Source organism: Bidens hawaiensis, unplaced genomic scaffold, assembly GCF_021521415.1.
Source record: "Bidens hawaiensis isolate Kalapana, Puna unplaced genomic scaffold, B.hawaiensis_p1.1 tig00013761_1, whole genome shotgun sequence".
Classification (NCBI taxonomy): Eukaryota; Viridiplantae; Streptophyta; class Magnoliopsida; order Asterales; family Asteraceae; genus Bidens; species Bidens hawaiensis.
The window spans coordinates 381,770-394,900 of record NW_027492175.1 but is presented as its reverse complement, the minus strand read 5'-3'; the positions used below and the strand labels follow the sequence as shown (position 1 = coordinate 394,900).

The window sequence follows — 13,131 nt, the reverse complement described above, 5'->3', positions numbered from 1 at the left end:
TTACATTTTCGATCTTTAAAGTTTATAAGTCTTCCGCAATTAAACGTAACTCTGATTTATTTACAATCACGATACCAACTATTGGGTCACGCTCCTAGGCCCTAGATGGGGGTGTGACAGTTTGGTTTTTTAAGATCGGATTTTTTGGTTTTCTCGGCTTCCGTTTGGTTTTTCGGTTACGTGTACACCCCTAACATCATGTATAAATACTTTTTAGGAAAAAACAGATAAATTCACACACCATAGAGGGGGAGGCAGGGCCACCTCTGGTCCTCATAATACTTTGCCACTGGTTGATATGTTAAACCAATTAACTATCGTAGCTATCGGTTTAACAACCAGTCGAGTTTTACTTCTTAAACACTGATTACAAGCTAGTAAAATATTTTTATGCACACAAATAAAACAAATTCGAAAATATATTCAATGTGGATATAAAATAATAAGCAATATATAACTTTCTACTTATAATAATATTCTCAATACATTTCATGAATTTTAAACATGTGCCATGTGTGTATATATATATATATACACACATCAAAACCAAAACTCAAAAAAAAAACACACAACATGTCGTTTGAGACAATTTCCGGCGATCTTCACCTGCCGGAGAATATTAATCTCGAAGATATCCATTACATTTTACAAATTCTTTCACCGGAAAGTAATTCCGGCGAACAGAATTTAACGGCTCACGGTGGTTCTCCTTCGCCGGAAAATCATTCTTCGCCGGAAAATATTTCACCGGAAAACTATTCGCCGGAGAAATTGTCGCCGGAAAGTGCTAGGAAAAAGAAAGTGCCGGCGCGTGGAAAAGACGCGCCGGTGGATTGGGCAAGATACCGAGGAATAAGGAGGCGGCCTTGGGGCAAGTTTGCGGCGGAGGTGACAAATCCGGTGAAAAAGCGAACACGAATGTGGCTCGGGACGTTTGATACGCCGGAGGAAGCCGCATTGGCGTACGATAAAGCCGCGTTCAAGTTATACGGCTCTCGAGCCAAGCTTAATTTCCCTCTCTTGCTCCGAGTCGAGGATCGGAGCCCGAATTTGGCTTCTAAGTTGTTAAAATATAAAAATAATAAAAATACATCATCGTCAACACCCTCCTTATCGTCCAATTCCACGTCAACAGGAAAACGGCATAGAAAAAGACAAAAGAAGAATGAGGTGGATTTGCGGGTTTTAACCGCTGAGGTGGACCAACAGTTAACTTCCACTAGTGCCACGGAGTACGAGGTGGGTAGTGAGTGTGTACTGTTTAATTCGGGCCAGTTTTAACTTTTAAGCTTAAACGAACCAAAAACTAAAACTTTGACTTTTTGTTGGGGTTGTTACGGTTTTTTGCCATTAAAATTTTTACTTGAAAATTTTTTTTGGCCCAAAATAACGAATTTAGACATAAAACTTTTTTTGTTAACTAATAATTAATTAGTTATTATATATTTCGCACACAATATTTGGGTTACATTATTTATTATTATTGAATTATTTTATATTATATAAACTTTAACATAGCAAATAAAAATCTATTAGCTCGGGTCGGTTTTGTTTTTTGGTTTTTAATCCATAAAATCAAAACTGAACAGAAAGTCAAAGTATGGTTATTTTAAAAATATAAAACCAAACCATCAGGTTTTGTTTATTTTTTTTATCAGTTTTTGACTTTTTTCAGTTTTATACACACCCTGTGCAATTTCCAGCTAGATACACTAATTTCCGATAGCTTTATACCGAACGACATGGCGGAACCTACAAGTGCTGAGGTAGAGGGTGTTGATATCTGCTTAAATTGGGATCAAATTTTGGGCAAGGACATGGTGGAGCCACCGCTCACTACTAGTGTAGAGGTTGTGCCGCCTGTGACCGCGGATAAACCGACGGAGGCGGCTAATGCTTCTAATTCACCTTTGGAAATACATATTGGTACATCCATGTTTGAGAATATCTTTGAGGATGATGGTTATTTACACTCACTATGGAATTGTCAAGTTGTTAGGTGACTAATGGTAACACCGGCGCGACTGCTTGGTTTATGAAATTCGTAAACAAATTCGGCTTAGTGAAACCGAAGAAGAATGTTTGTTTGGTAACGCCACCCCTACTACAATCGGTTAGTTGTAAAACCGAAGGGAATGATTAGTTATCACGCGGCTTGCTTGATTTACGCGCCTAGTAACCTAATAAGATTGAGTTATCTTTCCTTTGTAGTTAGAATTATTCTAATTGTATTTTTTTTGTATATATTTGATTAATAAGTGAGAGTTTTAAATACTTTCTTTTAGTTGTTAATCATTAGGGAACCCATATTGGTAGTGAAACACATCGCGTCACGTCATTGTCACATAGATAAAAACGCCCCCACAGTATTATGCATAACCGTTTCACCCATTCGATATAATAAAAAATAACGTTTAATTATAGAAAAGGATTATGTGTGGAGTTTATAATTGGTTGTTATAGCAAGTGTGTCCCCACGACCCCACCTCGCCCCGACGCCTGTAATCCCGGAAACACCATGGGGGCAGAAATGGTGGAAAACGCTCCATCTGTAGCGGGGTGGATGCGTTTTTGGCTCAAAGAAACATTGACCCATGCCCCGTTGTGACAATAAGAAACTGTCATAAAGTATAAAATAAAGTTGGTAATATAATAAGATAAAGTTAAAAAAAAATGTAAGAAACATATTCAGACAATTGTTAGTTATCAGCATATTGTTTATATATAAAGTACATATAAATCATGCATGTATAATAAACTTATAAAATGTGGTGCTGTTTACAACTTGATTACTTGAACCTTTTTTAAGTTACTCTAGTTCTAAGTGAAATATAAAACAAATGTTAGCTTTCTTGAATCAAATAAAAAGACAACAATAGTTAAAGATTTTATTATAGTAATCCTACCTAATCCAATTTATTGTGGTTATTAGTTTATTACTAACTAAAATATCTAATACGGGACGTGTTGTCAGTTGTCGCATCCTCTCTTCCGTGATCTTCCATCACTACTAACTAGGGCTGCGAAAATATCATTTGAGACCGGTTGAATTATCGACTTGAATCAAGACCGTCTAAGAAGCAAAAATATGTTCTCACCTTGCCTATTTGAAATTTTAAGCTACAAAATGAATTTCTTCTTGTATGTTTTGATAATTTGCATAAACATGAAAATGGTTTCATTGTACTTTTTTTTTTATCTATGGAATCTACTTTATGAATAAAGTAAGATATCTCTTGGACACATGGAGCCTTATTGATCCTCAAATTTCAACAACCCTCTTCACAACGTCCATTACGGTCCTTAAAAGCTCATGATAATTCAGGACAGTTTTAAGAGCCACATCCAAGATGGTGTCAGACCAGCCTTGTGTAAGAAGGGATAAGAGGGTGAAGGTGCTTTAGGCTAGTTGTGAAGGACCTTATTATTACATGACCATGTTATTTTAGACCCACCACAGTGATTGATTTTGTACTTTTTACACTATTAAAGATTAGGGTATGCGTGGTAATGTTTGGTGAGGTTTTGGACTAAAACCAAACCGAAAACCCAAACTTCGGTTTTTGGATTATTTGAAACCATTCAGTTTCGGTTTATTCGGTTTCGGTTTTTGTCATTTGAGCTTGAAAAGTTTAGACCAGCAAAAAAAGTTGATAGAAAATAATGATTTTAAGTATAAATAATTTTGTTAATTATTAGCTAATCACTATTATATATTTGACCAAGAATATTTGAGTGAAGTATTGATTAAATTCTTATAAATTACTTAACATGAAAAATAAAAAAATAAAATATAGGAATTCGGTTTCGTTTGGTTTCTTCGGTTTTTATTACATGCAAATCAAAAACCGAACCGTTAGTTCAGTTTTTACAAAAACATAAAACCAAACCATTGGCTTTTTGCTTTGGTTCACTTATTTTGGATTGGATTTTTCGGTTTCGAAACGGTTTTTTCAATTTTTTGCACATACCTAATTAAAGACCACAACCGAGAAAAATCAGTAATATAACACTGAGTGCCATGATCGTTTATACAACGATCTATTAAACCGAGCAGCATTACCGAATAATAATAAGATTGATAACTTAAAACAATGCCCACACCAAAATAATCCCAAAAACAATCCATAACCCCATCACAGCAAAATGATTCCTCTGAAAATAAAAGTCCATAGTTTTTTAAACTCAAGTTCAAAAAATATCATCTCTTGCTCTAGTAAAACAGGTGTCATGTGTGTAACCCCGCTGAGAAAACTAACTAGCCCGCATAACAATCTCTGTCACATAAACTTGATCGCTCACTAGCTCCCCCTTAACCCAAGGGGTGTCGTCTTCTGTTAAAAAGAAAATTATATTAAAAAACCCACATAATTGTCCAAAAGGTTGGCAGTTAGGGATTAAATGTAATGAAAAAGACTAGAGTTTGATATATAGTAGTTACAGATTACATGTGTGTTTATATAAAAAAGAGTGAACTGCGGTTTTCGTCCCTGTGGTTTGTCCAAATCTGCGGTTTTAGTCAAATAGTTTCAAATTTGCGATTTTCGTCCCTACGGATTCATTTCACTTGCAATTAAACCCGAATTCATCAACCCCGTTAAGTGTGATCGTTAAAACCCATCAGCGTGCCCCTCACGTGAGGGCCATCTTTGTCCCTTTTCTCCCCAAATAAACCCCAGTCGTAATTCGCAAGCCCCACTCACGTGAGGGGTGGGGTGTATTTGGGGGAAAAAAGGACAAAACTGCCCCTCACGTGAAGAGTACGCTGATGGGTTTAACGACAAGACTTAACGGGGTTAATGAATTCGGGTTTAATTGCAGGTAAATGAAACCACATGGACGAAAATCACAAATTTGAAACTATTGGACTAAAACTGCATATTTGGACAAACCACAAGAACGAAAACCGCAGTTTACTCTTTAAAAAAACAAATCCAAAAACAACATGAAAACAATTATCTCCTCGGTTATCATGGAAATGACTTTTATTAGTAACTGATTTCATTTTAGTTACTACTTACTACATACTTTAGCAGAGCAAATGTGATGTTATGATATGTGCACTATGACTTATATCTCCTCGCGATAAAAATGAAACCCAAGTAATGAAAAATATTTAAAATGGTAACATTTGCAGTCATGACCGTATTAGCATAAAAGACGGTGGGACCTACCTCTTAGGTCGGCTTCGGTCTTCATCATAATCCATCACTCCACCAGGCTCGGCGAACATCTCCTCGTGCCCTCGGAAGTCAATGTCTTCCTGCTCACAGTGTGTGACTTCTGCCACAATGTAAGTAAGATGCATACACAAATATCGCTCAAAATTACAAGACATGTGATTAATGGTGTCAAACTGTTACTTTTAAGGTGTAAATATATCATCATTTACTTCATTTCCCATAGTTAAAAACACAAAGCAATGTAAAAAATAAATACGGCTGACCTTGAGGGAGAGTGTCTTTTTCACTTCTTCCATTCTTTCGTCGGCTTCTTTCTTGTGCTTTTTATCCAGCTCACTCATTGTGTCGGCCCATTTTATCTTTTCTTGAATTGTAATAAGTAAGTTATCTGATGTACTTAACCTATGAAATGCCCAAAACATGTCAATACAAAGTAATATTATAGATCAATTACCAAACGCACAAATAACAGACATAAAACATGACTAGGGTTACCAATTTGATAATGTATGTATCATGTTCTCCAACTGTCCAGGCCTTAGATCCCTCCCGGCTGCAAATTGCACCTACGATAATAAAAAATAATTTAAAACAACAAGAAAAAAGTATAAATGAAACTTACTGATAGGTAAAAAAATAGATACAACTTCACACCTGAAAACATCTTCGCAACTGATCCAGCTTGCCCCTAACGATACCCTATCAAGACGAGAGAATAAATTAAAACCAGTCAAAAGCTATTCACTCAAGTAGGCAACATAAAATGAGAAATGTGATCATAATAATGCAAAGTACCTACCACATACATGCATTCGTTGATCAAGAAATCTTCAAGCTCACGGACATTTAAAACATCCAATTCTTGCATCAGCACATCATATGGGAGTACCTGAAAAATCCCATAACTAAAAGTTAAAAAATATAAAGAGATACGAAAGCAACCTGTATCAAATATAGACAATAACAAAAAAGAAACACTGTTATCATATCATTTATTTAACTTCCTAAATATGATTGACCAATTAAAAAACTTGAAGACATGTCTTTATCACAAACTACCCATCTAAGCCAATTTGTTGCCCTGCTGGCGGTGCACGCATATAATGTATATATGTGTGAACTCTCGGGTGGGCAAAAGTAAAATTGCACTAATTTTGACGTTATTTTACTAATCTCGTGAAAATAACGTTAAAAGTGGGGGAAGGTTATTCAGGCATCATGTGGTGGCGTTGATAGCCGAAAGACAAGGGCACATGCACCAATCAGCCGGTGTCCCGATGATTGAGTGCTATGTGCCTTATGTCCAAGGCTTGATGCAAAACTACTATCGAGCCGGGGGTCTCATCGGAAGCAGCCTCTCTATCCCTATGGGGTAGAGGTAAGGTTGTCTACATCTTACCCTCCTCAGACCCTACCATAGCATTGCTATTGGTGGGATATACTGAGTACGATGATGATGATGATGATGATGACCCATCTAAGCCAATTTGAATTCAACTTAAGAGTCCAACAAAAACAAAAAAATTTAACATAATGATCTTAATGGACCCACCATCAATCCATCATAAATATACAATGATCAAACATACACTTGGGTTCCTTCTAAGTTTTGATAAATCATATAAATAATTCTCTAAATTTCCAATGTTAAGGCCACTCACTAGAAAGTCTAGTATTTCTCCATTTACTGTTACAATATCAGTCTTCTCTAAAAATATGTGAATATAATCTTAGATATATGAAATACGTATATGTTTGCATACACATATATGCATTGAGATCCATCAATAACAATGCAAATTTCAAATAGACAGTAAAGCTAGGATGATACATATATATAGATATATATTCACACCATATGTCCTGTCAAGCATATAAGAATTACAATAAGTCAGGCCAAACTCTCACTACACGTGCATTTTAATTCCGGTGAACATAATTTGAGTAGCAGTTTTTCATTTTAATCATTGCTTGAAATTGATCATGCTCGATAGGACGGCAGCTTATAGCTTACATTATTTCTCAGAATGAGATATTTCTATCCACAAACATCGGTTACCAGTTCTAACTTTGCTTATGCATTTAACTGATTGCATTTTTTTGAACTTGTTAAATCACTGCTTCTACCGACATAGGACTGAATAAATGAAGAAATACTTTACCTTGTTGGCCTCGGCTAGTGTGAGCACAGTGAGCTGCTTTAACTTGCGAACTTGATCAGGCAACAATGGTGGAAGACTACCAGCATTTCCTAAATATCATAGACATCAAATATGTATCATAATGAACTACTCAGTAGATAGCATGCACAAACAAACAATTAACACATCAATAAAGTCATCATAACCTAAAAACACAGTCTCCGTATGATAGACCATTAGACCCCCAAACATACAACTCTACATATTATAAGCAAAAATATAATCCTGCTTTGCATGTGGCATATGTTCGAATACTAGAGGTTTTCTTCTAATCTTATTAGATCATGGCTACTCAAGAATAAGAAAAGAAAATGATATAAGAGATACAAAGAACTATGAAGAGCATCTTCCAGTTCACATGCAAGCAGATGCAAAAACTTGGTATCTATATTGCTTGCCAGGCCAAATGATAAATAAAATAATTACAAATAGACAAAGTGAAAAAAAATCGGAGAAACCTACTCTTATATTCACTCCAGGTTCCATGAGCAAACAATCGAAGCAAATCAATGTAAATAGAGTGTTCTGTGCCTTGAAGCTGCATAAGATCAGACATGAGAAATGAAATAAATTGAGGTGCTTGCAAAAACAAAAGGAGATCAAATGATGATGTAAACTAATGCCTATAATCAAATTACAATATAACAGAGAATCAATACAATTACAAATCCAGAAAATGAATTATGTAATAACGAGAGCATGCTTAAATAACAGAGAGCGCAAACGATTACAAAACTATGCCCTAAGGAGAGTGGCCCGGTGTATGAAGTAACGGGCCGTAAGGCCATTTGATTATGCTTTCCACATACACTGAACAGATTTATTTATATGTAACGCTAAAAATGTGAGTGATTGTTCCTCCTACATAATGAAATGTTGGCTCTTGAGTGACTGTGTCCTAGAATAAGAAACAGGTAACACCTTAACAAAACGTTTGCACTTTGCAAGTGGGCTAAGTCACTGAAGACATTACCAGAACCAGATGTCATAACTCATAACGACACAACCACAGAAGTGCATAATCAGCCCACACTAAAAAAATGATAATGACAGTTAACAAAACGTTTGCACTTTTCAAAAGGCTTTCCTTTCTTAGCAATGTATCAAGTAGTTTCCAGAATCGTGGTAAAAACACGTATTTCACCATCACTCATGCACCATATATGATGCAAGAGAAACCTAGTTTTCATATGAGAGATGCTCCATTATATTATCTAATATCTATACAATAATAACATAAACATAGTTTAAAACGCACTAACAAAAAGAATGAGTCCTAATCTTCGAGCACGCCTAAGGGCCTCTATATCATGTGCAAAAAATATCAACGTTTTAACCAATCAAAGAAAGAGCAATCAGCAAACATAATCCATCTTCACTTGTGTACTACAAAATAGTAACTGACTTCAACTCTTTATGATACACGCAATTCAAAGTTTTAGCACAAAATCATCAATTAAAATTTTCCAATCATCTTTAGTTTTGCTATCTAAAAAGGGTTAGAGGCGTAGCTTGTTGCCCGTAACGAACAAGTTTCGTTCATCGGAAAATGTAGTGTGTCTTTGCCCGTCAGCAACAACATTTTCCATTCAACTATAATCGCTTAATAGAATCATGGTGATGTTAATTACGCAATCTAAAACAAATCCTTACTGGCTATATATATAACAAAACCAAAAATCATACATACAATCTTTAGTAATTAATTTCCCAAAAACAAAGACAAAAGGTTTCTTCTAATGTTGTCCCGCTAGATATAGAATTTGAAGGTAACGATGGACCACCTCCTACTCCCCGGTTTAACTTTCAGAAATGGGCTATAATAGGAGGGATCGTTATGGTAGTCATGTTGATGTGCTACCTGTTGGTAGCAGTCGGCGTATTCAAATACGCAAAGCCGGCAATAGAAACCGATGTAAAAGAGGTAACTGTGAGAGATGGCTTCCACGTTGAAGTTGGGCTTGGAGTGGGTTTCACTTGCCCAGGCAACTGAAGCTCACCCCGAAACAGGCTACGTTTAAGCTCACAGCAGAAGTAAAAAACCAAACCCGCAGCTCAGTCACAAGTTTGAATTACACCATCAGCAAGGATCAAATTCAAATTTTGAAGCTTGAATTCAAGTTAACGCCAGTGGAGATGGCATTTAATAATGAAATTATTTGGTTTAGGTTGACCGGAGGGTTCGAGATGTTGGCTGCTATCCCATCGTTTCTATATGGGGTTTTGGAGAAACGATGGGATAGCAGCCAACATCTCGAACCCCCCGGTCAACCTAAACCAAATAATTTTATTATTAAATGCCATCTCCACTGGCGTTAACTTGAATTCAAGCTTCAAAATTTGAATTTGATCCTTGCTGATGGTGTCATTCAAACTTGTGACTGAGCTGCGGGTTTGGTTTTTACTTCTGGTGTGAGCTTAAACGTAGCCTATTTTGGGGTGAGCTTCAGTTGCCTGGGCAAGTGGAACCCCACTCCAAGCTCAACTTCAACGTGGAAGCCATCTCTCACAGTTACCTCTTTAACATCGGTTTCTATTGCCGGCTTTGCGTATTTGAATACGCCAACTGCTACCAACAGGTAGCACATCAACATGACTACCATAACAATCCCTCCTATTATAGCCCATTTATGAAAGTTAAACCGGGAAGTAGAAGGTGGTCCATCGTTACCTTCGAATTCTATATCTAGCGGGACAACAATAGAAGACATCTTCTCTCTTTGTTTTTAAGAACTTAACTACTAAAGATTGTTTGTATGATTTTTGGTTTTGTTATCAAAGTTGTGATTTTTGATTTTGTTACATATATGATTTGTTTTAGATTGCGTAATTAGCATCACCATTATTCCATTTAGCGATTATAGTTGTATTACATTGAATGGAAAATGTTGTTGCTGACGGGCAAAGACACACTACGTAGTTTTAGCACACTAAGTTTGTGTTCATTTAATTAAACAAACGAACATGAACACATGTTTCGTTCGTTCATGTATGTTCGTGAACGTTCGTTTCCGTCCGTTAATTATGTTCGTTTATGTTCATTTACATACTAATAGAAAAATAATTAAATATTATTTTCATAGTAGACCTACTTAATGGTTTTATATTTGTGCGTTTGTATTCATTTATGTTTGTTTGTGTTTATTTACATTTGTTCACATATATATATATATATATATAGGATGAGTATCATTACAGAACTGTTAAATTATTTAAGAACTTGAAGGAACCCTTGAAAACTAACGTTTTTTATAAAAATTTTTGTATGTTAATGTTATTTGAATGTAGTTTTATCATTTTTTTATATCTATATGTACGATTACAATTTGAAAATTAGTTTTTATACATATCTATGTTTTGTTTTACACCTATGTAAATTGTTAGTACATAAATTTTACACATATGTAAACTTGTGATTAATATATGTAATCAAAAATTTTTATATAAAATATGATAAAACTAATCTTAAAAAATGTTAAGATGTAAAAAAAATTAAAAAAATGTTTTGTTGTTTAGAGTTCCTAAGAGTTCTTAACTTTTTTAGAGTTCTTAAATAATACTAACCCTATATATATATACATATTTTTGTTCAATTATGTTCATCTATGTTTGTGAACTGTTCGTTTAGATTTTAACATAGTTATTAAAAGCGTGCGCATTTGCGCTTAAGCGCATTTAAAGCGTCAGGCGCATTAAATGCGAGTTGCATGCCTAGATATTTAAAGCGCAGTAATTGTTCCCAACATTCCCATGTGTATTAAATATCATTTAAACAACATGTTCCTATTCTCTAAGAGTACCTAAAACTCCACTAGTTAAGTGGTTCCATAATCAATTATATAGCACACAAAATCATCAAGAAACTAAGAAATTACAGGTTAGTTTTGTTCTTACTTTCCTATTTTCGAATTTCTTTCTTTTTATTCTGCATTTTATGTTCTTTATTTCTTATAATCTTATGTAACTTTAATATTCGATTCAGCAAATGGTTCCTTCTCAGTTTGATGATGATTAAGTTGTTTTAGTTTTTGGTTTTTCTATGTTTTGGTTTTTGGTTTTTCTAATTATTATGATGTACTTGGTACTACTTCATGTTTTGGATTTTGGTTTTTGGTTGTTAATAAACTATTGTAAGAATGAATGTATGTTTTCTTATTAAGATGTTCTATTTTAGTTAAAATTTTGTTTTTTAATGTGCGTTTTTTGTTTAAATCGGGCGCTTTTTTTGCGCTTATCGCCTGGGCGCTAGGCCCAGCTTCAACGCTTTCGAGCGCTTATCGCCTGGGCGCTAGGCCCAGCCTCAACGCTTTCGAGCGCTTATCGCATTTGATAACTATGAATTTTAAACAAACGAACATAAACAAACACAAACATGTTCATTTTATACACAAACAAACATGAACATAAATATCTGTCCAACTAAGTGTTCATGTTGTTTAAAGTTAAATGAACGAACACGAACATACCCTTGTTCGTGTTTGTTCGGTTCGTTTACAGGCATATCCATAACTAGGACACAATTAAAACACAATGCTATTAATTCCATAGCCCTAAAACCAAATCCCTAACCTGCAGCTTCCATGTATTATATTATGTTCAAACAAAACCTATTCTACCTAATTCCTAAACATAATCAATCAATCAATCAAATAACTAAACTAATATCAAGTAATTAGCAAAATAATATTATATAATATCATATAATAATAATAATTGAAGAAGAAATTGGACATCGATAACGTCAGAAAATTAAAAAGCTTAGGCACAAAATCATCTTTATAATCTATTTGCTTCTTCAAGCATTATATACACCAATAACTATGTGCAATTCTGTAGAATCTACATACTAATCCATAATCAGGTCACAATTCGAACACAATGCAGTTCCATAGCCCTAAAACCATATTATGCAGCTATGCTTAAGCAAAACCTATTGTACCAAATTCCTAAACATAATCAATCAATCATTTAACTAAACTAATAATTAGCAAAATAATATTATATAATAATAATTGAAGAAGAAAATGGACCTGAATAACGTTAGGTAGCAATAGAATCTCGGAGAAAGCAAAGAGTGAAGGATGTGACGTGGCGTCAGCGATTACGTGTGCGATAGATGAACCACCGTTGTTGAGATTAGATGCTTGATTGATGAAGTGTTGGATCAGTTCTTCTTGCTTTTGCTCGATATCCATTATTATTATTATTATTATTATTATTATTATTATGAACTGATTACAGAGCTTGCAGTTAACTGATTGATAATTGAATCAACAGAAGAAGTTGTTGATAGATGTTTGAATAATATTATTATTAATTAGGGTTTGAAATCGGAAGGAATTTAGGGGTTTCGTGTTCATTGGAATTTACACTGTTTCATCATCTGCTGATACACGAGATTTGTGACGTAATTCTAGATTTGATTACGTTAGGTTGTATTTTCGGGTTTCGGGTATCTCGGGTTCGTGTTACTCGGATTTGAGAAATTTAAATATGGAACCGAAACTAGATGCTAATCTCTCTTGGGTTTAGGGCTGCTCAAAAAGCCCGTTGCTTACGGCTCGCTTGAAAAAGCTCGATTCTAAGTGAGCTCGGCTTGACTCGGGTCGATTTCTAAACGAGCCGAGCTCGAGACAGAGTCAGCTCGGCTCGATCTTGGCTTGACTTGCTAGCTCGGCTCGTTTAGATTAAACTCTAAATTTTAATATATCTATATATAATAATAGAATACCAAGAAATAAATAAAA

The 13,131-nt window shown here is 34.9% G+C and overlaps 2 protein-coding genes across 4 annotated transcripts; one reads left to right on the top strand and one right to left on the bottom strand.

The window, feature by feature from the left end:
• The first annotated feature begins 573 nt into the window (after positions 1 to 573).
• Positions 574 to 2,260, top strand: LOC143544827 (uncharacterized). The gene is made up of 2 exons (XM_077036825.1): positions 574 to 1,243; positions 1,708 to 2,260. Exons 1-2 carry the CDS (start codon positions 574 to 576, stop codon positions 2,001 to 2,003), a joined length of 966 nt encoding a protein of 321 aa, XP_076892940.1. The 3' UTR covers positions 2,004 to 2,260.
• Positions 2,261 to 4,019: 1,759 nt separating this feature from the next.
• On the bottom strand, positions 4,020 to 12,888 carry LOC143544859 (COP9 signalosome complex subunit 7-like). 3 transcript variants are annotated; one of them, XM_077036852.1, is made up of 9 exons: positions 12,415 to 12,888; positions 7,847 to 7,922; positions 7,346 to 7,434; positions 5,983 to 6,072; positions 5,838 to 5,882; positions 5,679 to 5,749; positions 5,447 to 5,585; positions 5,175 to 5,320; positions 4,020 to 4,334 (listed from the first exon to the last, which is right to left on the bottom strand). In XM_077036852.1, the coding sequence occupies exons 1-9, from the start codon at positions 12,577 to 12,579 to the stop codon at positions 4,313 to 4,315; spliced, it is 843 nt and encodes a 280-aa protein (XP_076892967.1). In that variant the 5' UTR covers positions 12,580 to 12,888; the 3' UTR covers positions 4,020 to 4,312. The 3 variants fall into 3 exon arrangements, with proteins under 3 accessions (XP_076892967.1, XP_076892966.1, XP_076892965.1); XM_077036851.1 differs by having other exon boundaries at positions 4,022 to 4,334; positions 5,175 to 5,283; XM_077036850.1 differs by having other exon boundaries at positions 4,024 to 4,334; positions 5,175 to 5,263; positions 12,415 to 12,887.
• Positions 12,889 to 13,131: the final 243 nt, after the last annotated feature.